At 46.4% G+C, this 26,502-nt stretch overlaps 1 protein-coding gene across 1 annotated transcript in view; it reads left to right on the top strand.

Moving 5' to 3' along the window:
- The window catches only part of CPVL (carboxypeptidase vitellogenic like), a 114,361-nt gene extending 90,178 nt beyond the window's left edge, over positions 1-24,183 (top strand). Inside the window, 1 exon segment of the mRNA XM_059729359.1 lies at positions 24,086-24,183. Coding sequence (XP_059585342.1) covers positions 24,086-24,183 — 98 coding nt within the window.
- The last annotated feature ends 2,319 nt before the right edge of the window (positions 24,184-26,502 follow it).

Here is a 26,502-nt window from a genome sequence, read left to right on the forward strand (position 1 = left end):
TGATTGGATGTTGTAGGCACTTTTGTAACAAATGTTTAATAAAATGGATGCAATTACTGGTGAAATGAATTTAGAAACATATTGTTTATTTTACTTTAATTGATAGTGGTTTCTGGGCAGGGTAATCCTGACTTCAGGCTTTGTGTTGCATTCATAATTTAATATGGTGGATTTTAATAACCTCAAATTAGTAATAATTTATTTAGAAGCTCCAAACTGCTGTTGTGATTTGCTGAATTGCTAGGCAATTTGTCCAGGTATTGGAATATAAGCATTGCAGATGCTGGTCAATATATGAGTGTAGCTACAATGAACAGCTTCTTAAACATTTGAAAAAAAGCATGCCATAGAGTTGGTATTTGCTGTTTCACTGCTACAGTGACCTCTGCTGGTAAGGGTCAAACTGCCCAACTAAAATTCCCTTGTACTGAAATTAGCTGTAAGGACATTTTTATTTTAATCTCAGGGGAGGAAGAGGAGAGCTTTTAATAGCTGCTTTCTTCCACAGCTGAAAGCAGCAGCAAGAGTTGAAGAGAAAGCATCTTTATATAAGTAGCTAGGGTTCATTATGAATTCCAGAGAATAAGATACTGCCTGTGATACTATGCGGTAGTGGTAAAATATCTTATATAGCCTTGGCTAAAATACAGCTAACTCCTTGCTTAATGTTCTTGAAAAATGTGATGTTGCTTCACTTAATGTTAAGCACATCCGATTATGTCACAGTAGTTACCTACTAGCAGGTGGAGGCCAAACAACATTATAACTGAACACCACGCGGCTTTAAACAAGTAAGTTCTCTAACAGATCGGCAACATAATGACAAAACAACATTAACTGGGATGATGTTATGTAAGGAGTGCCTGTATACAGCTTTCACTGCCTCAGCAATCAGCTGACAGTAAATAGGGCCATGCAGCAAGTCAGATGTGAATTTTGGATTGCTAATAGAATAAAATATAAGGACCAGAAGAAAAAACAAACACTCAGCCACCAGATGAAATTTTGGAATCTAAAATAAGTGTCAATATTCACTTACTTTATGATTGATTCTATTTTTGTGACAACTGGGAGTCAGGGAGGAGACCCTATTATCCCATAGTTTTTTCCAGCTGGTTCAGGAGCAACCTTGTGGATTCCCTTTTATAATACTATTCCCTCTTCACACTCACTTTTACTCCCGACTTCTCCTTTTCCCTTCTAACCGCCGTGTATTTACCAGCTTTTTATCTGACAACTGAAGAAGTCTCTTTAAAGCTTAGTTTAGATATAACCTGTCATATTTGTTGAGGGCTATCTTAACTTCCTGATACTGTTTCTATGTTCTACCCCAGTGAGGGAATAATTTCATATCAGGACTCCAGTTGGCTTGTCTGATACTAGAGCATATTGCCACAAAGCCTCAGGGCTGCTCAAGAAACCAGCCATTTGAAGTCTGTGCTGCTTTGCCAAAGATTTAAAAGCAAGAAAATATTTTCCCTTTTCTGCTGGGTTTTTCTTGCAGACTTCCTAGCCCATGGTGATGTGGGCTGTCCACATCTGTTTTGCAGTACCGCTCTTACTGGCTTAACTGTACATGATTGTTGGTATCCTACACAAGCCACAAATAAATGTTCATCTGAAGGTAGCCAATTGCTGCCTAATATGAAAAGGAGCAAAAAAAGAGAAGTAATAATTTCATAGACATTAGGGCTGGAAGGGACCTTGGAAGATCATTGAGTCCAGCCCCCCGCCCAAAGGGCAGGAAGTCAGCTGGGGTCATAGGATCCCAGCAAGATAAGCATCCAGTTTCATCTTGAAGGTGTTCAATGAAGGCGCTTGAACAACCTCCGGTGGCAGGCTGTTCCAGACCTTGGGGGCTCGGACAGTAAAGAAATTCTTCCTTATGTCCAGCCTGAAACGATCTTGTAGTAGTTTGTGACCATTTGACCTCGTCATCCCTTGGGGCGCTTTTGTGAACAAACGTTCCCCCAGATACTGGTGGTCACCCCTGATAAACTTGTAGGTTGCCATCAGATCACCCCTGAGCCTGCGCTTTTCCAGGCTAAAGAGCCCCAGGGCTCTCAGCCTGTCATCGTAGGGTCTGCTTCCCTGACCTCTGATCATGCGCGTGGCTCTTCTCTGGACTCTCTCAAGCTTCTCCACATCCTTTTTGAATTGTGGAGCCCAAAACTGGACGCAGTACTCCAGCTGCGGCCTCACTAAGGCCGAGTACAGGAGGAGAATGACGTCCCGGGATTTGCTTGAGAAGCATCTAGGGATGCAAGCCAGCGTTTTGGTCGCTTTACTAGCCGCAGCATCGCACTGCAGGCTCATGTTCATCTTGTGGTCAATGATGACCCCCAAGTCTCTTTCTTCCATAGTACTAGCCAACACAGCACTACTGAGCCTATAAGGATGCAGCTGGTTTTTTTTCCCCAAGGTGGAGAACCTTGCATTTATCGGCGTTGAACACCATCAGATTCTCATCCGCCCACTTGCTGAGCCTGTCCTGGTCAGCCTGGATCATCCGCCTGTCTTCTGGTGTGGATGCTTTGCCCCAAAGTTTGGTCATCAGCGAACTTGGCCAGTCCGCTTCTGACTCCAGTGTCCACATCATTAATGAAGATGTTGAACAGTATGGGTCCAAGGACAGAGCCCTGGGGGACCCCACTGGTCACAGGACACCATGATGAGTGACTTCCATCAATTACTACCCTCTGGGTCCGACCCCGGAGCCAATTTTCCAGCCAGTGGATCGTGGAGGACCCAAGGCCACAATTGGCCAGTTTCTCCAAGAGACGATCATGGGACACCAGATCGAAGGCTTTTTTGAAGTCAAGATATATGACATCAATCTCTTCTCCCTTGTCCAGGTGATAGGTCACCTGGTCGTAGAAGGAAATGAGATTGGTCAAGCAAGACCTACCTGCAACAAACCCATGCTGGTTATCCCTTAAGATGTTGGCGTCGGCCAGTCCATTAAGGATAGCCTCCTTAATAAACTTTTCTAAGATCTTCCCCGGGATAGAAGTCAGGCTGATGGGCCTATAGTTAGCCAGATCCACTTTCCTCCCTTTCTTGAAGATAGGCACCACATTGGCCTTCTTCCAGTCTTCGGGCACTACACCAGAGTGCCAAGAGTTTTCAAAGATCCGCACTAGAGGCTGGGCTATGATGCTCGCCAGCTCCTTGAGTACCCTGGGGTGAAGATTGTCAGGGCCGGCTGACTTGAAGGTATCCAGCTTCTCAAGATGTTCCTTCACGAAGTCAGCATTAATGGAGGGCAGGGGATCACCCTCACCCGGACTTCCCGGCCCAGTAGCGGGCATGGGCGTCCCATGGGGCTGATGAAAGACCGACGCAAAGTACCTATTTAATAGGCTTTTTCCTAGGCGTCAGTTGTCAGTTGCCCCATCTGGTTCAGCAGGGGTCCAACGTTGCCCCTGCTTTTCCTCTGGCTCCCCACATATCTGAAAAAGGACTTTTTATTGTCCTTGATGCTCAAAGCTAGCTGGAGTTCAGTTGCAGCCTTGGCTTTCCTGGTCTGCTCCCTACAGGACCAGACCAGTGCAGAATAATCCTCCTTGGAGGTGACTCCCATCCTCCATCCTTTGTAGGCCTTTCTTTTTAGCCTCAGGAGGTCTGCTAGGTCCCTGGAGAGCCAGGGGGGCTGCTGTGCCCTCTTGCTGCCTTTCCTCCGAGACGGAATAGACTTAGTTTGTGCATTGAGGATCGCTCCCTTGAGAAGCAACCACTCTTCTTGAACTCCCCTCTCCCTGTGGTCACAGTCCCTTAGGGCCTCACTGACAAGCCTCCTGAGCTTGTCAAAGTCGGCTTTCCTGAAGTCAAGGACTTCCGTGTTGCTGACTGACTTGCCAGCTTTTCGGCGGATGGTGAAGGTGATCAGCTCGTGGTCGCTGTCACCCAGCTTCCTATCAATCACTAGGTCGCCAACTAGGTCATCCCCAGTAGCCAGCACCAGGTCGAGCAGCGCTTTGCCTCTCGTTGGCCCACAGACTTCTTGAGTCAGGTAGAGGTCATCCACGCATGAGAGGAAGCTCTGCGACCGCTCAGATTTTGCTGAGCGATCCTCCCATGAGATGTCTGGGTAATTGAAGTCACCCATGACAACCATGGTCCTGGAGCAAGCTGCCTCAGCCAGTTCCTGGGCAAACTCCTGGTCTAGCTCAGGACTTTGGGTGGGAGGTCTGTAATAGACTCCCACCATTGTGTCCCCTGTGCCGTGTTCCCCACGGATTTTAACCCAGAGGGTCTCCAGCCGTCCACCCTGGTCGCCAATATCAGCTTGCAGGGACGCGTAGCTTTCCTTAACATAGAGCTGCACCCCTGCCTTTTCTCTACACGATCCCTCCTGTACAGGGTATAGCCATCTATCCCTGTGGTCCAGTCATGGGTGGAGTCCCACCAGGTCTCCGTGATCCCTATGACAATTGTTTGCACTGAGCAGGAGGATGAGCTCCTCCTGCTTATTCCCCAAGCTCCTGGCATTAGTGTACAGGCAGGCAAGTGCCCCCTGGGGGGCTCCTTCCTTGCCCACAGATTTTACCAGGGCTGGGGCTGGGTAATTTCATAGATTTCATAGACATTAGGGCTGGAAGGGACTTCGGAAGATCATCAAGTCCAGCCCCCTGCCCAAAGGGCAGGAAGTCAGCCGGGGTCATAGGATCCCAGCAAGATAAGCACCCAGTTTGCTCTTGAAGGTGTTCAATGTAGGCGCTTGAACCACCTCCGGTGGCAAGCTGTTCCAGACCTTGGGGACTCAGACAGTAAAGAAATTCTTATGTCCAGCCTGAAATGGTCTTGTAGTAGTTTATGACCGTTCGACCTAGTCGTCATCCCTAGGGGCGCTCTGGTGAACAAACGTTCCCCCAGATACTTGTGGTCACCCCTGATAAATTTATAGGTGGCCATCAGATCACCCCTGAGCCTGCGCTTTTCCAGGCTAAAGAGCCCCATGGCTCTCAGCCTGTCATCGTAGGGTCTGCTTCCCTGACCTCTGATCATGCGTGTGGCTCTTCTCTGGACTCTCTCAAGCTTCTCCATATCCTTTTTGAATTGTGGAGCCCAAAACTGGACGCAGTACTCCAGCTGCGGCCTTACCAAGGCCTCACCATAATATTTGAGGCATTTTAATTGTGAGGTCTGTATGGATTAGAATTTTATTTCTATGTTACAGCAATAACTGAGGTACTGATTTTGTCAAAACAGATGCTTATAAAAAAAATCCTCTCTTTTATTGAAATGTTCTTCAATTTTCACACTCCTGTGCCTTATGATTAGCTTAGTGGTGACTAGAAGGAAGACTTTGGGGATGGCTCTATGGACCTGGCAGAGTCCCAAACAAAGGGGACTTAATCAGTGATTCCTTGACTACTACAAGCCCCCAAATTATCCATTAATTACCAACAAGTTTTAATTTTATCTTTCTAGAAACTAAAATGAGTGTAATCCAGGTGTACCTGGTGATGTACCCCCCCCCCTTACTGAAGGGATCAGAGTGGGTGTGGGGCACTGTGGGAGGAGTAGTTGCCTGAGGAGCCCAGCTCTACTCCTATTCCCCATGAAGTAGAGCCAGGACACCAATTAGAGCTTAACCATATACCCTTTAATTTGGGAGAGGACAAGGATGCGACATAACATAGATGTCAAGGGGGTATAGAGTATACCCAGGTATCCAGAGCAAGGAGAACTCAGCAATGGTTAAGTATACCCGTTCAAATCAACAAGAGGTAGGTTAACAGAATACAAAGTGCAGGTTAACAGAGAGAAAGGGTTAACAAAAGTACAAGATGCAAGTACTCTGAAGGAGCTGGAGGGGAGGGGGTATAGAAATGAGGAGCCTGCCTCCCCAGTGATACCCCTTCTTTCTGACAACTCACCCCACACTTGCTTTAACCAGGCCTTGATCCTGAGTCTCCAGTGTGGCAGGCAAGGATTCCACCACTACGCTATCAAAGGCTGAGATACTTGCTGCCACTCAGGCATTTGTCCTTCCGGGAGCCTCCTCTGGCCATCTGTACAGCCTGATGGTTGTCATACATTAGTAAGTCACCCCCTGCAGCCCCAAGGCTGAGGGATTCCGTGTACTGCCTGCACACGGAAGGGAGCTGCCCCTGGGCATTTTGCTGTGCACTGCTCTGCACACTGGGGCTCCTTCAGGGGCAACTGCTCCAGCCCTGCTGGTCAGCTCTCACCAGCTCTTCTGTGCCCTTCTCATCCCTTGCTGATCTCTCTCCCTAAGCCAGGTGTGCTGCCCCTTTATCCCCCCTTCAGGTGGCCGGCAGGCCAATCAGGGGACATGAGAAGGGAGTCTTCACTCAGGTCCAGTTTCTCTACCTGGCTGCTGGGTGAGGGCGCAAGCCTTCCCCTTTTCCAGGGGCCTGATTAGCAGGGAAAAAGAAATCCTCCCCACCAATCATTTTTGAACTTTACAAAACTTCTGGGCCAAGGTGCCACCTGCAAGTCCATCACATGAGCATTCCAAAACAGGGCCTATGTTTGCCACATAGTCTACCATACCCATTTAAGAATATGAGGTTAGTATCTCCTTGGAGGTGCAGATTTCAGAAGACTGCCCTCCGATAGGTCCCCAGGCACCACAGCTTCTTTTGACATTCCTTAGTTCCTCCTCGGCACTAGACTCTCCTGGTCTTCACCAGCCACCAGATATTTTCCCAAGTACGTAGTCCTTCCTGGGCTCAAGCTGTCTCTCTGGGCCCCAGGCTCACTATTCTTACTAGCTTTTCTCACTCTGGCTCCACTCCCCCATCCGTGAGCTCAGGCTCTCTTCTGCTGGGCCCCAGGCCCTCTGACCCCTCTTTTTCTCTCTCTCTTGGCCAGTTACAACCTCCATACCTCTCTCTCAGTCCCTTCCACAACCACCAGTTGTTAGTCATCACCAGCCTTCCCAAGCCACTGCCTCTGTCCTCAGACCTATCTGTTCCAAGGCCTGCCTTGCCCTTCTCGGGTGCTGGGCCCCACGGCCCTTGGCCCATTCCCTAGACCTGTCTATTCCAAGGCCTGTGCTGCTTACCTAGCTCAGCTGTTCTCTCATGAGCCCTGCTGCCAGGCATTCCTCTCTCAATGGTACTTAGAGGTAGACTACCTGATCATTGCAGGATCTGGGCTTATATAGCTCAAACCCAACCCCCTTCCAATCATGTGACATTAATTAGATTCCATCATCACCTGCCGGCTTCTTCTCTCCTCTTAAAGTAATAGGTGCTCCAATCACCGTCACAGTTACAAAAGCAAGTTATTACAAGTAAAGTAGGCTCTTTAGTTCCAGTGCCTGCAGCTCTACAGCAGCTCTTACATGCATTCTCTCTTATCTTGTTGTAAATGAGACACCTTACTCTGCTTCCACTGAGGGTACTATAGAGTAGCCAACATGATTTACCTTGCAGTAACTTGCTTGCAGAGGCATACCCTAATCTAACCCATCCTGAGCAACACCCATGACAGAACATGCATCTCTCTCCTCTCCTCTCCATTTTCACCTTATGCCGTTCTAGTTTTATTCCTCCCCTGAAGCTTGTTCTGTAATATCAACCAGTCAAATCAATCAACCCAGACTAGAACTAGGTTTGATTGTGGATATGGAAAACATCCAGCCGGACAGATTCAGGTTGTCAAAACACATGGTGAGACACTGACAGAGAATGGCTGTATGATTAAGGGTATTTAATGTAGATGGAGTAAGCACATTTATTTTACTAAAAAAAGGGTTTTGCACATAATGTAGCCAGCCTGTGGAGCTCACTGTAACAGATGGTCAGTAAAACACCAGAACCATATTTGTAGAGGCTGAATAATTTTACAACTACTGTCTGTCTGTATGTACATCTGCTAAGAGGCACATGTATGGTAGGGATAAGTGTTTGCACCTATACCTACCGATACCTACACCAGACTGAAGATATCTGATTACTGCCTCAGGGATTACCTACTTCTTTGCTCAAGCTATTATTTAGCGCGTATTTTTTAAAACCATTAATTTTTAACCAACTGAAATAAAACAAATCAATAACAACAATATCATTTAGCAAAATTCAGTTCAGCCTGATATGATAATCCTCTTGCTTAAGAGGTCAGTTTCACTGGAATTCCAGAAAGTCTCCAAGTAGATAACTAAGCAGCATCCTACAGCCATTGCCCTTCTAATAGCAATGAGGCCAAAAAAGAAAGTTTGGGTCACTGTGAATCTAAGCAGACACCTAGTAGCCTGTTACTTCTGTTCCTTGCTAGTGTCCATTAGAGTTGAAACATCTGAACTTTGCTGGCTTACTTTACCTGTTTCTATCTTTCAAGCAGAGTAGAAGGGAGAGAGATGCAGCTGTTTACTCACTGAGCCAGCTCTTGTTTTGTAACTTAAGTTTCTGTAGCTCTCCAATTAAAACAGAAATCTGGAAATGCATTGCATGCTCCTCTCCAATTGTTAGCAACTTCTGGTCATGGCAGCAATTGGATTAGAGAGCAGAGGTTGTCAGGAAGACTGGAGCATTTGCAGCTTTTAGGATCTAAACTGATCCAAGTAAAAAGAATGTGTGGTGGCTGTGGTTTTAGCTCAGTTAACATTATCTTGTAGTGTATGTCCTAAATAATTTGGCATGGTGGTAGTCCTTACTTGGGGTAAAACCCAAAATTGATTTAGCACAAAGGCTGAACTTGCTTTCACCCTTTAAAAAGCTGGGCTTTTCCTGTGAGGATTGAGGTGCAGTGACAGAATAATATGCCCATGTTTGTATTCCTGCATTTTCTTCTCTGGCAAAAATGTTAGAATTCCTGGAAACTGGAAGTTTTCCAATACCTGTACAATTATTTCACATAAGTAAAAATTAAAATCTATTTACATATAGTATACAATTTCAAAAAAATATATAAGAAAATGATTAGACTAATTTAACTGAAGGGATAAATAAGTAGATGCTATTTTATCTCTCATTTTTTTAATGACTGAACTACTAAGAGGTAAAATTGAAACCTCAGATTAATAGTTTTAAAACCTGCCCTTTGTGCTGAAATAGTGTAGAGCATATGTTATCATATGGTGCAAAACACACACAGTTCTGAGACGGCAGCACCCCAGGGAAGGGGTGCTATTATTCCAAGTTCTAAGGCAGACATTTGAGGTTGTTTTAACCTAGCGGATTTTACTTTCTTCTTTATAGTAAAACAGTAAAGGTGAGAGATCATAAGACAAGTGCAGAATCCTTCAGTTCTCATTTGATATTTTGAGGCATCTAATTTTGCTGAAATTCCATGCAATCTTGTGTATTAAGTGAAACCAACTTGATGCATCATAGTAGCTGCTCTGCCATATTAGTTATTGTATGTTATAAAATATATCATGAAATTGCATTCAGACTGGTTAATGGTATAACTTGTAAATACCTATTTACAAAAAACATGAAGATGTTTGGTATTTACTTTAATAATATAGGGCAGAACTTCTAAAAGTTCATTCCTGTTCTCAAAAGTGATTTGTTGCTTACCAGCCAAAGTCACTTCTGCAAATGGACTTAGGTGGTTTTGAAAAATTTACCCATAGCAGCTATTTCAAAAACGTCTAGGCTCGATCACTAACACTCAGAACTTTCAAGACGTTCCAGTTGGCTCAGTCAAATGAAACTGACCCTGGCTGTATTTTAATAAGCCTCAACAGGTACATTTTGGGGTTGGAAGGACTACCACATCTTTAATCAACAGCATTTCTATTGCCCAATTAATACTGAACCAATGTTTCTACATAACGCTGGAAAGCACTGAAGTACCAAAGATGTGAAAATGCATATTAAGACCACATCTAGTTGCTAACAAGCATGTGAATCTTATCCTATAGAAAGTGGCTGTAGAGGCCAAATACCAATTTTGAGTATATGGAGCTCCCTTCTGCCTATATTAAGCTACACATGAGTTTTTAATTGAGTGGTATTGTTCTATTCGTCAAACTGGTGCATACAGTAGCGAAGTGTTATTAGATTATCTGTATTTCAACAGTAGATACAATGATTGTTTGTGTAACTGATGTATTGGTTTCTAAAGTATGCTGGGAATCCTCTCATTAGAATCACAAGGTACCAATACACCTGCTCCAACGTGTTCTAATTAGAACACGTTGGAGCAGACTTGATTAACTGTGTGGCAGGGATTAATTAAGTCTGCTCTGCATTCTAATTAGAATGCTCTAGCATTACTGCAGCATCATGTGCATAAGCCCCCACCAGTGCAAAAATGGACACTGGAATAGTTTAACTAAAGCTCATCAAATGAGCTTTAAAGCATCCTGAAACCATTTTTAAATGTGCAAGGGCTTAACACATGCGACACTGCAGCGTTTTAATTAGAGCAGCTCTCTGGGAAAACGCACCCATCCCCACCAGGTACATGTGTAGGCACCCATAGGTTTAGAAAAAAACCCTCAAGAATCTAGTTCAGCAGTTCCCAATCTGTGGTACAGGTACCACCAGTGATGCGCAGACAACCTGTCAGTTGTATGTGTTAACAGATTTATTAGAATTACTTCATATAACAAAAATCTGCTGGTGGTACTTAAGGTTGTATCATTTTAAAGTAGCGGTATGCAATCTGTCAGACTTTGGGAAGCACTGATCTAGTTCAAACCCTTAAGCCATCCTAGATGGATACGTCTAGTCTCTTCTCGAAAACCTACAACAAAGGTTTCACAGCTTTCTAGGCTTATTGCTCAATTGTCCTACTGTTTTTACACTTAGCGATTTTTTTTAAAGATTTGATCTAAATCTGTTTTGTCACCTATTATCGTATGCCCTGCACTCTTTGCCAAGAGAGAAGTTTTTTCTCTACCTTGATGAGAGCTGATCATATATTTGAAAACTACTATCATGTCCTCCTTTTATCTCTTTCTCCAAATTAAACATACCTAGCTCTTTCAACATATCCTTGTGCCTTGCATCCCAACTTCTTTATATTTTTTTTGTTTCCCTTCTGTTAATTCTCCCTAGTTTCTCTACATATTTCTTAAAATGAAATTTCCAAGGCTGGACACAGTACTTTAAGGTCTAATTAAGTCTGAATGCAGTTGCAAGACACAGGATGCAATAGTACATAAGTTTCTGGCAATGAATCCCAAAATTGCATCTTTTTTGGGGGTAACAGCACCACATTGCTGAGCCATGTTAAAGTCTTGATTCACTAGAACTCCCAGATCCTTTTCACTCTCTAGCTAGTTATGTCCCTTTTAAAATATTTGTGAATTTGGTTCCCTATGCTCCCAATGTGGGCATGTGCATCCCCTCACTTCCCTTTGTCATGATCACTGGGATCTCTGCCTCATCTTTCCTCCCTCTCACCTGCCACATCTTGATATTATAATGATCTCTGGGAGGATGGGTGTTATCATAAGAGTTGGCCCACCTGACAAGAGGCTGGTCTTCTGCAGGGCTCCACCACCCCTAAACCCTGCCCCTTTCCTCTCAGGTGACAAGTAGAATTCTGTTGATGGTGCGTGGGAGTCACAGAACATCTAAACCTATAGAGACCTTTCTTGCACTCCCCTTGTTACAGTCTCTGACTTCTCTATTGTCAGGCTCTGCATTTGATGCTTCCCGGATTGTCAGGTGTTGTGTAGTGAACTCTTTCCCTGCCAGTTCCCAAGACTCTTAACTAAATGGTTTATAGGGTCCAGGTATACTGATTAGGACCCAATAAACTGTAGCTCAAATGCCCAGGGGATCCTCCTTTGTCCTGCTGTCTCTCCCTCACCTGGGAGTACTAAATAAAATAACAAAACAAAACAGGCTCTCGCCCACCTTGTCACATGTACTCTGGAAGGCTATAAAAAAAACCTCTTGAGTCTCTGGATTCAAAGGTTCAGCTCAGCTCCCTGCAGCTAGTTCAGACCTGGTGACAATTTACTCAGTCCATCCAGACAAATCCCTCCTTGATCTGGGTTAATTCAGGGCTAACACTGACTTGGTGGTTTACTCTCACCCTCTTCCCTGTTGGGCTTAGCTGTTCCTCTCCTGGGGAACTCCCTCTGCGTATTGCCTGCTCCCTGGCTTGTGAGGCCACCCACCACTACCCTGTCATCCGGCACCACTCATCACACTAGATGTGTTGGGTGGATCAGTCGCTCATGGTTGCTGGATCCTGGCATCCCATGAGGGTTCAACTGGCTGGGTCTGTGGGTCTCCCTCCTGGTCCTGCTGCACCGTCTTGGTTCCTGAAGATACCAGATGCCACACCTCCCTCGGTATCTCCCTTAAAACAGCCCGGGCCAGTCAGCATTGGCTCCCAGGCATGTGTTCTCCCAAAACTTGGAGCCGATGTGCTGCTCCAGTTTTCCCAAGGGTCTATTCTCTGGCATGCCAAGGAAGTACAGGTCGTCCAGCCCTTGCCAGGTGAGTTTTCCTAACCTCTTCTCTGGCATGCTGGGGAAGTGTGGCTCACCCAAACCCTGACAGGCGCATTTTGCTCTGGAGCTCTCTGGTGCACAAGGGAAATGCAGCTCATCCGGACCCCACCAAGTGACTTTCCTGCCAGTCCCACGGGCCTCTAGCAGGGGCTGCAGTCCACCTCATGCTACAAGCACCTTCTATCCATCTTCACTGAATTTTATTTTGTTGTTTGGAGCTCAGTTGTCCAACTCAAGATCCTTTTGAATTTTTTAATCCCGACAATCAACATGCTTACATTTCTCCATCATTCTGCCATCTACAAATGTGATCAGTATACCCTCTAAATTATTGGCAAGCATATTAAACAGCAAGGGACCCAAAACAAGCCCTAGGGAAGTCCACTTGAGAAACTGATCCATTCATTCCTTATTTGCAGTTTTTCAACCAATTGTGTGTCCACCTAATGGTAATTCTATTTAGCTCACATTTCTCTAGCTTATTTATAACAATGTTACATTGGACACAATGCTATTATAACAAACTGTATAAATATGTATTGTGTGCGTGTGCACATGCACATTTAACGTGTAATCAACATTTTATATATTTTATTGGTAATGCAAAATCATGCTTCATAGATTCATAGATGTTAGGGTCGGAAGGGACCTCAATAGATCATCGAGTCCGACCCCTTGCATAAGCAGGAAAGAGTGCTGGGTCTAGATGACAACAGCTAGATGCTCATCTATCCTCCTCTTGAAGACCCCCAGGGTAGGGGAGAGCACCACCTCCCTTGGGAGCCCGTTCCAGGCCCTGGCCACTCGAACTGTGAAGAAGTTCTTCCTAATGTCCAATCTAAATCTGCTCTCTGCTAGCTTGTGGCCATTATTTCTTGTAACCCCCGGGGGTGCCTTGGTGAATAAATACTCACCAATTCCCTTCTGTGCCCCCGTGATGAACTTATAGGCAGCCACAAGGTCACCTCTCAACCTTCTCTTGCGGAGGCTGAAAAGATCCAGTTTCTCTAGTCTCTCCTCGTAGGGCTTGGTCTGCAGGCCCTTAACCATATGAGTTGCCCTTCTCTGGACCCTCTCCAGGTTATCCGCATCCCTCTTGAATTGCAGCGCCCAGAATTGCACGCAGTACTCCAACTGCGGTCTGACCAGCACCCGATAGAGGGGAAGTATCACCTCCTTGGACCTATTTGTCATGCATCTGCTGATGCATGATAAAGTGCCATTGGCTTTTTTGATGGCTTCGTCACACTGCCGACTCATGTTCATCTTGGAGTCCACTAGGACTCCAAGATCCCTTTCCACTTCCGTGCTACCCAGCAGGTCATTCCCTAGGCTGTAGGTGTGCTGGACATTCTTCCTCCCTAGGTGCAGCACTTTGCATTTCTCCTTGTTGAGCTGCATTCTGTTGTTTTCTGCCCACTTGTCCAACCTGTTCAGATCTGCTTGCAGCTGTTCCCTGCCCTCCGGCGTGTCCACATCTTCCCATAGCTTTGTGTCATCTGCAAACTTGGACAGAGTACATTTCACTCCCTTGTCCAAGTCACTGATGAAGACATTAAAGAGTATTGGTCCAAGGACCGAGCCCTGCGGGACCCCACTGCCCACACCCTTCCAGGTTGAAACCGACCCATCCACCACGACTCTCTGGGTGCGACCTTCCAGCCAATTCGCCACCCACCGGACTGTGTAGTCATCCAAGTCACAGCCTCTTAACTTGTTCACCAGTATGGGGTGGGATACCGTATCAAAGGCCTTCCTGAAGTCTAAGTATACGACATCCACCCCTCCTCCTGTGTCCAGGCGTTTCGTAACCTGGTCATAAAAAGAAACTAGATTGGTCAGGCACGATCTGCCTGCCACAAACCCGTGCTGATTTCCCCTCAGCATAATTTGTCCTGCCGGGCTCTCACAAATGTGAGCCTTGATAATTTTTTCAAAGACTTTGCCAAGGATGGAGGTGAGACTGACAGGTCTATAGTTGCCTGGGTCCTCCTTCCTCCCCTTTTTGAAAATGGGGACCACCACGTTGGCCCTTTTCCAGTCCTCCGGGACTTGGCCCGTGCGCCACGAGCTTTCAAATAATCCCGCCAGTGGCTCTGCAATGATGTCGGCCAGTGCCTTCAGCACCCTTGGATGGAGCTTATCCAGGCCTGCCGACTTAAAGGCATCCAGTTTTTCCAAATGACTCTGCACCATTTCAGGGTCTACACATGGAAGTCTGGCGCCTTGCTGCTGCCTCTCACAACCCCAGTGAGAGACTTGTTGTGCCCCTCACTTAGGAACACTGAGGCAAAGAACTCATTGAGGAGTTCAGCCTTGTCCCCCCTGTCCGTCACCAATTGTTTCTGCCCATTTAGCAGGGGTCCTATTCCTCCCTGGGCCTTCCTTTTACTCCCTATATATCTAAAAAACAATTTCTCGTTGTCTTTTACTTGGGTTGCCATCCTCAGCTCCATGGTAGCTTTGGCCCGTCTAACTGCCTCCCTACAAGCACGAGCAGAGGAGGTATATTTGTCTTTGGTGATCTCTCCCTGTTTCCACTTTTTATGTGCTCCCCTTTTGGCCCTTAGGTTGCCCTGGATTTCTCTGGTCAGCCAGGGAAGCCTCCTGGCCCCTTTCCCTCTTTTGCCTCGCTCGGGGATCGTCTTGCTTTGTGCCTGAAGGATCATTTCCTTAAGGCACAGCCACCCTTCTTGGGCTTCCATCTCTTCAAATCTCCTACTCTGCAGTGCGTCCTTGAATAATCCCCTGAGTTCATTGAAATCAGCTTTCCTAAAGTCTAGCACTTTCACCCTACTAGTTACCTTACCCACTCGCCGTCTTATGGTGAATTTTATTATTAGGTGATCACTGTCCCCCAGATGGCTACCGATCTGGAGGTCCGCTACCATGTCATCTCCCGTTGCCAATACCAGATCCAGTATGGCATTCCCCCTAGTGGGACCATGTACCTCCTGAGTCAGGTGGAGGTCCTGTACACAGGTTAGAAACCTGCGTGAGCGGTGGGACTTTGCTGTCTGTGACTCCCAGCAGACGTCCGGGTAGTTTAGGTCCCCCATGACTACCGCCTCTTTAGCTTTTATGGTCTCCGAGAGTTGCCTCGGGAGCCCCGAATCTCTTTCTTCCCCTTGATGTGGGGGTCTGTAGCAGACCCCTACCACCAAATCCCTTTCTCCTTGCCCCCCATGTAGCCTAACCCACAATCCTTCTACTTCCTCATCCTTGGATTCCGTCTTGATGAGGGTTGATGTATATTGCTCACTGACATAGAGCACAACACCTCCCCCTTTCTTCCCCGACCTGTCCTTTCTGAACAATCTATAGCCCTCAATATGTACCGCCCAGTCATGGGATGAATCCCACCAGGTTTCCGTTAGCCCCACTAAGTCATAGGTGTTTAGTGCAAGCAGGAGCGCTAGTTCATCCTGCTTGTTTCCCATGCTCCTAGCATTAGTATATAGGCACTTGAGCCCTGCGACTGGTGCCTTTGCTGCCCCCCCCGCTCCGAGTCCCAAGGGGCCCTTCGATTCTTACCTTCTCGTTTCTTACCTGTGCCGTAGTGCTGGCCTCCTCATGGCTTTCAGGTTCCCAATGTTCTCTTTCTTCAGGCTGGGCTGTCCTTGTGGGTGCCACATGGTTTGGTGGTCCACAGCTTCCCCCGCCCTCATCTTCCCCTCCCCCCGACGAGCCTAGTTTAAAGCCCGCCGGAGGAGATCTGCCAACCTAGAAGAAAACACACGCTTACCTTTGGGGGACAGGTGAAGCCCATCCCAGCTGAGCATGTCCCTCGTCATGATGTGCGGGTCGTTGTCCAGGAAGCCGAAGCCTGCCTCGAGACACCACTGCCGAAGCCGCCAGTTGGTCTTTCGGATGCAGTTCTCATGCTGTCTTCCGCGTCCGTTCACTGGTAGGATGGAAGAGAATACCACCTGTGCACCGAACTCCTTCAGCACGCCGCCCAGAGCACTGTAGTCTGCCATCAGGTGATCGGGGGTTCTCCTGGCCGTATCATTAGTACCCACATGGACTAGGACCATGGGGGTAGTAATCGGTGGGCTTCATCCTGGCCTGGATTACCTCCGTCACATCCCGAATCTTTGCTCCAGGGAGGCAGCATACCTCTCGTGCTGAGGGGTCCTGGCGACAGATGGGCCCTTCCATACCTCTCAGTATGGAGTCGCCTATGACGAGCACTCGTTGCCTCCTCCTCTGGGTCCTCTTGGATCTCTTGATCTGTTTGGAGTGTGAAGAATGTGGTGTTTCTTCCTGCCCAAGGGTTTCCTCCTCCCCTTCCATCTCCTGCAGGATCGCCAGGGCCTCGTACCTGTTCTCCAGTCGAACTGGAGAAGCTGGTACCGATTCTCTGCGAGCTGCTCCGGTCCTGGCTGTGACCGTCTGCCACTCTGCTGCGGAGGGCATTCAATGGCTGCTTCTTCCTTCGGTGCCTGGTCCTGCAGGGAAAGGAAATATCTGTCAATTTCATCCTCCGCCTCCCTGATCCCCCTCAGCCTGCTAACCTCCTCCCGGAGCTCCCTCACCTGCGCCTCCAGAGCCCCAAGACGGGCACCTGCCAGACAGGTGTGGGGGCCCCCAATCTCTGCCCCCCCCCAGCCCTGCTGGGGATCCCCCACAGGCCAGGAGGTAGGGGAACATCAGGTCCCCCATGGGCTCAGTCTGGGTGGAGGCCTCAGACCAGCTTCAGATTCCTATCACTAAATGATTACATTTTTAAAGGGAATGGGTATGGATTTCTGCCAGATGTTTTTAACTTTAGCAAAACTGGTAGTGTGGAACATATTTTGGAACACAGAAGACATATATAAGGTGAAAGGTCACACTGTCTCATGTAGTCATGACCACTGCCACACATCCACAAACTAATTTGGGGGTCCTTAAGTCATGCTGTGTGCTAGCACAGAAGTTACTTTGTAAAATAACTGCTAAGATTGGAACCTAATTACTTAGGATCATAGAAAATTAGGGTTGGAAGGGACCTCATGAAGTCATCTAGTCCAACCCCCTTCTCAAAGCAGGACCATCCCCAACTAAACCATTCCAGGTAGAGCTTTGTCAAGCCAGTCCTTAAAAACCTCCAAGGATGGAGATTCCAACACCTCTCTAGATAACCCATTCCAGTGCCTCACCATTTTCCTAGTGAGAAAGTTTTTCCTAATAGCCAACTTAAATCTCCCTTGCTGCTACTTGAGTCCATTGCTCCTTGTTCTGTCATCTGTCACCACTGAGAACAGTCTAGCTCCATCCATTTTGGAACTATCCTTTAGGTAGTTAAAGGCTGCTATCAAATCCCTGCTCCGTCTCCTCTTCTGCAGACTAAATAAACCCACCTCCCTTGGCCTCTCCTCATAAGTCATGTGTCCCAGCCTATGAACCACTTTCACTGCTCTCTGCAGGACTCTCCCTAAGATCTTTATTAACGTGTAGACATTGGTGTCAGAAGTGGACTGGCTAAGTTTGCCGATGACACCAAACTTTGGGGTAAAGCATCCACACCCAAGGATAGGCTAGTGATCCAGGCTGACCTTGACAAGCTTAGAAAGTGGGCGGATAAAAACCTGATGACATTCAATACCAACAAATACAAGGTACTCCACCGGGGGGGGGAGGGGCGGGAAACCTGCATCACGCTTATAGGCTCAGCAGTGCTACACTCACTAGCACCACGCCCAAAAGGGACTTGGGGGTCATGATTGACCACAAAATGAACATGAGCCACTAATGAGATGTTGCAGGTGGTAAAGCAACCAAAACTCTGGCTTACATCCATAGATACTTCTCAAGCAAATCTCAGGATGTCATCCTCCCACTGTACTCTGCCTTGGTGAGGCCACAGCTGGAGTACAGCATCCAATTCTGGGCTCCACAATTTAAAAAGGATGTGGAAAAGTTTGAGAGAGTCCAGAGGAGAGCCATGCGCATGATCAGAGGGCAAGAGAACAGGCCTTATGAGAGGCTGAGAACCATGGGACTCTTCAGCCTGGAAAAGAGCAGGGTCAGGGGTGACCTGGTGGCTGCCTATAAATATATAGAGGGTGTATATCAGTGTGACAGGGGGCCTCCCAGGGCCGAACTCTGTGGCCCACCCGCCTGTCACCGTGACAGCAGGCCTACTCAGGGCCGAGCTCTTCATGGCCCGCCCACCTGTCTCTGGGCAACCACCCGCTCATCTCGCCCGCCACGCCTTTGATGATAATGAGTTCAATTAAGATGATAATTAAGCGGGAGGCTGCCTTTCGACTGCCCCGATGCCCAGGGGCGCTCTGCGGCTCTGACCTCCCCTAATACCGCAGCCCAAGCCTCGCAGATGGCATCATGGTGTTCAACATCTCACCAGCCCCACACTGGGCCCCAGAATCTTCTACGCGACCCCACTATGGTCTTCCCTACTCAGGCGGCCACTCCACCGTCATCCGGGCTACCTCACCCACCCGAAGCCTTGTTCCCCTCTCGGGTGTGGTTCCCCCAGAACCTTCGGCTACCTAGCCCTGGCCCACCTCAAGGCCAGTCGGGACCCCAGGCCCCCAGCTCTTGGGCATCCCTCGCAGTGGGCTCCCGGCCCTTTTGACCCTCACTGGTCCTGGCCCCAGCATGGGCCAGTCGAGGGGACTCTCCCCTTCGGGCTTGGTCTCTCTAGCCACTCTCTACTCCTCGGGCCTCACCGTGCCGCTACTCCCTTCCTCCTAGGAGCAACCGCAGCACTTTGCCCACATCACTGCCACTCTCGGGGTCCGCCCTCTCTGGACCCCTCAGAAACACTGGCCCTCTCAGCCCTCATAACCCTGGCCCTCTCAGCCCTCCTCCAACTCAGGGGTCACCCACCCGGTGGTGGTGGGAGCTAGGGGTTAAGGCGCCCCGACCCGCCTTTCACCGGGGTGATCACTGGCCTGGTATTTCCTGGGGGCTCCTGCGCCACTGAGAGCCCCACCAGACCACCCACTCCCGGCAGGGTGCAGTTTCAGGTCATGCCCAGGACCAGGAGCCTCCTGCCAACCCCTTGCAGCTCCCCCTTACCTCTGGGACGTACACAGCAGCCCTAAGGCCAGGCGATGTTGCTGCCTGACCTCCTGCAGCCAAACTGCCTGGTTTATATAGGCCCCAAAATGGCTGCCCTAATCAGGCACCTGGAGGCTGCCAGCTCCAGGCCCTTAAAGTGGCAGGAGCACCCTGTGCTCCGCCACAATCAGGATCTGGGGGAACGCCTGTTCTCCAGAGCACCCCAAGGGATGACAAAAATCAAATGGTCACAAAGTCCTTCAAAACTGTTTTAGGCTGGACACAGGGAAAAACTTCTTTACCATCCGAGCCCCCAAGCACTGGAATAGGCTCTCTCCGGAGGTGGTGCAAGCACCTACTCTGGACTCTTTTTAGAAACATTTCGACATCTATCTTACGGGGATCCTTTGACCCTAGTTGACTTCCTGCTCCTCGGGCAGAGGGCTGGACTTGATGATCTTCCAAGGTCCCTTCTAGCCCTAATGTCTATGAAATCTATGACATCTATGAGATGTGGCCTCATCAATGCAGAACAGAGCAGAATAATTCCTTCCCTTGCTTTACTGGCAATGCTCCTGCTAATGCAGCCCAGTATGTTGTTAGCTTTCTTGGCAACAAGGACACACTGCTGACTCATATCCATCTCATTGTCCACAGAACCCCCAAGTCCTTTTCTGCAGAGCTGCTGTTTAGCTAGTCAGTCCCCAGGCTGTAGCAGTGCATGGGATTCTTCTGTTCTAAGTTCAGGACTTCAGACTTGTCCTTGTTAAACCTGAGATTTATTTTGGCCCAAACTGGAAGGATTGTCTAGGTCACCCTGAAACCAAGCCCTACCCTCCAACATCTATTCCACTCCCCCCAGCTTGGTTACATCCATGAACTTGCTGAGGGTACAATCCATCTCATTTTCCAGATTGGAAATGAAGATATTGAACAAAATCAGCCCCAGGACTAACCCTGGGGCACTCCACTTGATAATGGCTGCCAGCTAGACACTGAGCCATTGATTACTACCTGCTGATCCCAACAATCCAGCCAGCTTTCTATCCACCTTACAGTCCATTCATCCAACCCATACTTCCTCAGCTTGCTTGCAAAAATGCTGTGGGAAACTGTTTCAAGAGCCTTACTAAAGGCCTAAATTTCTGTCCAGAAAAATACCCTAATAAGATGCTTCAATGTGGAGAACTAGAAGAATTCTTCCAATGCCTGCGCCTCAAAGAATATTTCCACGACCAAACTGAACCCACTCCCAACAACAACTTATCCTCTGACAACATGCAGGAAAGGATCAATGCCAACAAGCCCCAAAAAGCATCAGATTGGACACCTCACAGTGGACGAAACCCTAACCTTGACCGCTACACATTGACTGCTTCAGGCAAAGAATGAACAATGAAATAATCAGGAACACATGCCACCACAACAACCTGTCTCTACCAGAGAAAAAGGCCATAGAATCTCTAAGATCTAACCACCAAATAGTAATAAAACCAGCAGATAAAGGAGGAGCCATAGTCATCCTAAACCATGAGGATTACATAAAGGAAGCCAAGAGACAGCTCTCTGACACCACCTACTACAAAGAACTACAAGAAGATCCTACTCCCCTTTTCACCAAAAAACTCAACAATACCATCAAATCATTTCCATCAAGACTACAAGAAAAACTACAGACCTTGATCCCCCTGCTACCTAACCCGGGGACTTTTTACATGCTCCCTAAAATCCACAAACAAGGGAACCCTGGCAGACCTATCATATCCAACCATAGGACCCTAACTGAGGAAATATCAAGTTTCATTGAATCAATCCTAAAACCGCTTGTCACCCACAGAGCAAGTTTTGTACAAGACACTACAGACCTTCTACAGAAACTTAAAAACATAGACCACCTTCCCAGCAACACACTCCTAGCCACCATGGACGTTACCAGCCTATATACCAACATCCCACACCAGGATGGCATCCAAGCCCGACTTACATATATACAGGAACAAGATTACAACTCAGAATACAGGCCCAAAGATATTACTGACCTTGTACACTTCATCCTCACACACAACAGTTTCACTTTTAATAATCAACACTTCCTCCAGATGATGGGAACAGCTAAGGGCATTAAAATGGCCCCACAGTATGCCAACCTTTTTATGAGCCACCTGGAGGAAGACTTCCTCAAGAACTGCACCATCAAACCCTTGCTATACTTAAGATACATCAATGACAACTTCATCGTTTGGACTGAAAACCTGCAATCTCTGATTGAGTTCCATCAGAAATTCAACAATCACCATCCCTCCATCCGACTTTCTTTAGAATAGTCCAGCACCAACATCTCCTTTTCAGACACAATGATCAGTATCCAGAAGGGTAAAATACAGACCACAGTATACAAGAAACCCACAGACCAACATACGTATCTGCACAGAACCAGCAATCACCCTAAACACACCAAAAAAGCTGTGATATACAGCCAAGCCCTCAGATACCACTGCATTTGTACTGACGAGAACACCCGGGATTGCCACCTCACCAATCGTAAAAAGGCCTTCACCCAACAAGGACACTCGTCCAGAGAGATAGATCACACGTTTGAAAGAGCCACCTGGATACCACGTGGAGAACTGCTGCAGTACGGAAGAAACCCCCCCACAAATCGCACGCCACTGGTTATGACATATCACCCCTCCCTTGAACTTGTACAGAAAATCCTCAAAAAATTGCAACCCATACTAGAAAGAGACCCTATTCTTAAAAAGATCTTCCCAGAGCCACCCATCCTAGCCTTCAAACAAGCACCGAACCTCGCCAACCTCATCACCAGAAGCAAACTTCCTCAAACCCAGAACACACCAAAAGGATCCAGACCGTGCCATGACAAAAAATGCAAAACCTGCCAACACATCTCCACCACCCCCACTATTACTACACCCCACAACAGAGCCATCAGCATCCCTGGATCTTACAGCTGCACCTCCAGAAATGTAATATATCTCATCCAATGCACCAAATGGCCTGATGGAAAATATGTAGGAGAGACCAAACAACAACTGCGCACCAGAATGAATGCACACCGGAAATCTATCAAAGACAGAAATACCCAATTACCGGTGGGGGAACATTTCTCACAGGAGGGCCACTCTCTCTCCAATCTCTCAGTCCTGATCCTCAAGGGAAACTTACAGAACACTTCCCAGAGATGAGCCTATGAACTCCATTTCATCAACCTCCTGGGTACTAGAGATCATGGACTAAACATAGACATTGGATTTTTGATACATTATAATCTGCCTGGCAACTGACTCCCCAGCCCAGTCCCTGGCTTCTTTACTTTTCATTCCATCCAGGAAGAGCACACACCAACTGCTGAAACTTCCTTAGCCTGACGAAGGGTTTTTGAACCCGAAAGCTTGCTTAATAACTATTCTCCAACTATTTGGGTTGGTCTAATAAAAGATATCAAATTCACCCAAGGAACCTTGTCTTGCTGAAGTCAAGGTATATTACATCTACTTCTTTCCCCACTTCTACAGAGCCAGTTATATCATCAGAGAAGGCAATCAGGTTGGTCAGGCAGGACTTACCTTTGGTGAATACTTTCTACTTGATGACCAACTGGGATATTGTAGGTGCCTGTAAAGAATCCCTTTCGAGTAAATGGAAGACCTTGCTAAATAGTGCTTTGCTGTTAGCTTTTCAATAGAGGAGTTGAGGAGGAGGAACAACTATCCAATGAATATAGTCAAGCTGTGTATGTTGAGGTGAATGTCTTAAAACTCAAATATGGGAGAAGCAAGAAGGTTATATTCCACACAAAAAGCACATTTCTTCAATTAAACAAAGAAAAGTATAATTAGAATAAATGTGTTCTCTGAACTTAAATTCATATCAGTATATACCAAAAAGGAACAATACCAAATGCAAAAGAAAGTATCATCATAAGTAAACTAACATGGAATTAACCTAACTGCATCTGATGGTTAAAATGGAATTCTAGAATGTCAAAGTAGGGTTGGAGTGTTGTTGTAGCTATAGTGGTCCAGGAAATGTCTGAGGGATAAGTATTTTTGGTGGTAACTTTATTAGACCAGCTATATTGAACTAACCTGAGGAAGGGCACTTACTTAATGCCTGAAAAACTGTCCATCCAACAGCTCTCCCAACTATATGCTTGGTCCAATGAAAGATAAAGCAGAAAATTCTTACATTTGATACTATATTTCTTTTGAATAGCCTTAAGTTTCCTAATGAAAAAGTATTCTAACTATAGCATGCAGTATAGACCTGTATATTTTTTTTATGCCAGATAGGGAAAATATTTGTCAAGTTAATCAGGTAAAATATATGGAAATTCGCAATATAGTCATTCTAACACATCAAAGTAACCATGAGGAAGCTATATTCATGCTACCCCCATTCTAAATATCAACAACTATTAATTAGACTTCAGTTGTTTGATCCTGTTATTAACTGGTGTAATAACACGCAACTTTAGTTAAGACTGGCTTTGGTTTATTACTGACGAAAGTGAAAGTTTACTGTTCGTCCTCAAATTACCATGCATACTAATATCTGTGTATATAAAAATGTCCAATTTAATTAAATTCGTCTGAGACGTCTCTTTTGCTCAAGATTTATTTTGTTTGTTTTAATCCTGAAGGTAATTGTTTGAAGTGGGGGGACATATCCTACCCTATGACCATCCTGAAAGATCACTGGACATGATTGACAGATTTATCTCTGGGAAAGGATGGAAGAAAAATGAACACTAAGATGTACTTATAAAGTAATATAAACAAGCTCTCTTTTCAAATGGCTCACAAAAGATCTGAATGTTCTACAGCGAGAATTCTGTCATATGGGATGTTCACAGAAGTGAAGATATAATGAAGTGGGTAAAAATGTTCCTTGAGCTTTTGTTTATCCTGTATTCCTAAAACTGAGTGTTGGTAAAATGTTAAGAGAATACAGCTTTCTAAATTTGCCTACATTTTCTTTCTCTTAGAAGACTACATAAAATTGGGAAAAATCATCACCAATTGAATTCTTCTGAAATGAGGCAATTAAAATATAGTCTATTAAAGCCAAAAGATAATAGAATATTTCATAAAACCTCGAGTGTGTACATATAGGTAGCCATAGATACTAGAGTTACATGCTTTCAGTACGTAACCAAGTCACCTACCTTCCTGACGCATGTAAATCTGCTACCAAGTCTAACCTTTTAAATTTTAATTCATGGCTTTATTTATCATTAGTGACCTACCTGCTACTTTTGTTCATGTCAAGAAAAGCTTTCTGATAATTTTCTTGTTCTGTATGGAAAGGAACAAACATTCACACTGCTGTTTGTATATTTGAAATACAGGAGAAGTTCACAAGTCAAGGCTCAACTATTTCATGTGATAAGACTATTAGCCTAGCTCAGCAAAAACTAGTTTTACTTGATTCTCCAGGTGTGAAATGGCTTGCACTCTCTACTTTTATATTTCTTAGGCTAGGAGCAGATATTGCATGTCCTGGGAACAGTTGTACCCAAGTGTCCTGGAATGGAAAAAATCATGGGTTTGACAGATAAACATATTGCCCTTTCAGCTGGGGAAAGTGCCTGAATGCACAGCCACTTTTCTGTCATTGATCCAATGATGCAATCCTGGGACAACCATTTAGATGCAATTCATGAAGACCTGGGACAAACTGTTATCACTTCTTATCCCATAACCCTTTTCAGAGGTTGTCCCAGGAAAGTGGACAATCTGAATGATTGTGCATGGTTTTAGGAAAAAATGGTTCCTACTGGGAGAAATGTAATGTCTGTTTGCAACCAAAGATGGAAAAGCAGACTGATATGGCCAAGTGCAAATTTCCCTGGGCAATGAAGTTTTCAGCTGATGCAGAACTGGTATACTAGACCTATATGCCACCTCCTCCATTTGACCCTGGGTAAAGGACAAAAAATTAGGGATAAGTTGTAGCATGCAACTAACCTACAGTAACATAGTAATCATTGGCCAGATTAGGGATGTGAAGTTACATTTCAGAGATGGTAAACGTATAAATTTCAGACCTTGCACGATCATCTAGTCCAGCCCCCCTGCACTAGGTGGGAAAGATAACTGGTATCAAGTGACCCCAGCAAGGTTACCGTCCAATCTCCTCTTGAAGATTTCCAGGGTAGGTGATTGGCACCACCTCTGGAGTGAATTTATTCCAGTCTGGACACCCTAACTGTGAAGAAATTTTTCCTAGCGTTAAGCCTGAGACAGTCTTCTAGGAGTCTGTGGCCATTACTCCTGGTTTTTCCCAAGGGTGCCCTGGTGAACAGTTGTTCACCAAGCCTTTGATATATTCCCTTGATATAGTTGTAAGCTGCTACCCAGTCCCCTCTCAGCCTTCTCTTTTTTAGGCTGAAGAGACCCAAGTCCCTCAGCCATTCCTTGTATGGCTTGCCTTGCATGTCTCTGATCATATGGGTGACTCTTCTCTGGACTCTCTCAAGCTTTTTCATGTCCTTGTTCAAGTGTGGCACCCAGAACTGGATGCAGTACTCCAGTGGCAGTCCCATCAATGCTGAGTAAAGCGGAAGAATCACTTCCTTGGTTTTGCTCAAGATGCATCCATTGATGCATGCCAGAGTATGGTTTGCCTTGCTGGCTACAGCATCGCACTTATGGCTCATGTTCATACTATGGTCTATTATTACCCCTAGGTCCCTTTTAGTTGTGGTGCTAATCAATTTGGCACCCCCAAGCCTGTAAGTATGTTGGGGATTGTTTGTCCCCAGATGGAGCACTTTACACTTCTCAATGCTGAACTTCATCTAGTTTTGATCTGTCCAACTTGCCAGCCTGTCTAGGTCTGCCTGTATCTGCAGCCTGTCTTCAAGCGTGACCATGCTCCCCCATAACTTGGTGTCGTCTGCAAACTTGGCCAGTGAGCTCTTCACCCCCACATCCAAATAACTGATAAAGATATTGAAAAGCACTGGACCAAGCATGGACCTCTGAGGGACACCACTGGCCACTTATTGCCAGGATGACACAGATCCTTCCATTAGAACTTTGTGTTCTATCCCACAGCCAACTTCCTAC

The sequence above is a fragment of the Alligator mississippiensis genome, chromosome 5, assembly GCF_030867095.1.
Source record: "Alligator mississippiensis isolate rAllMis1 chromosome 5, rAllMis1, whole genome shotgun sequence".
NCBI lineage: Eukaryota > Metazoa > Chordata > Crocodylia > Alligatoridae > Alligator > Alligator mississippiensis.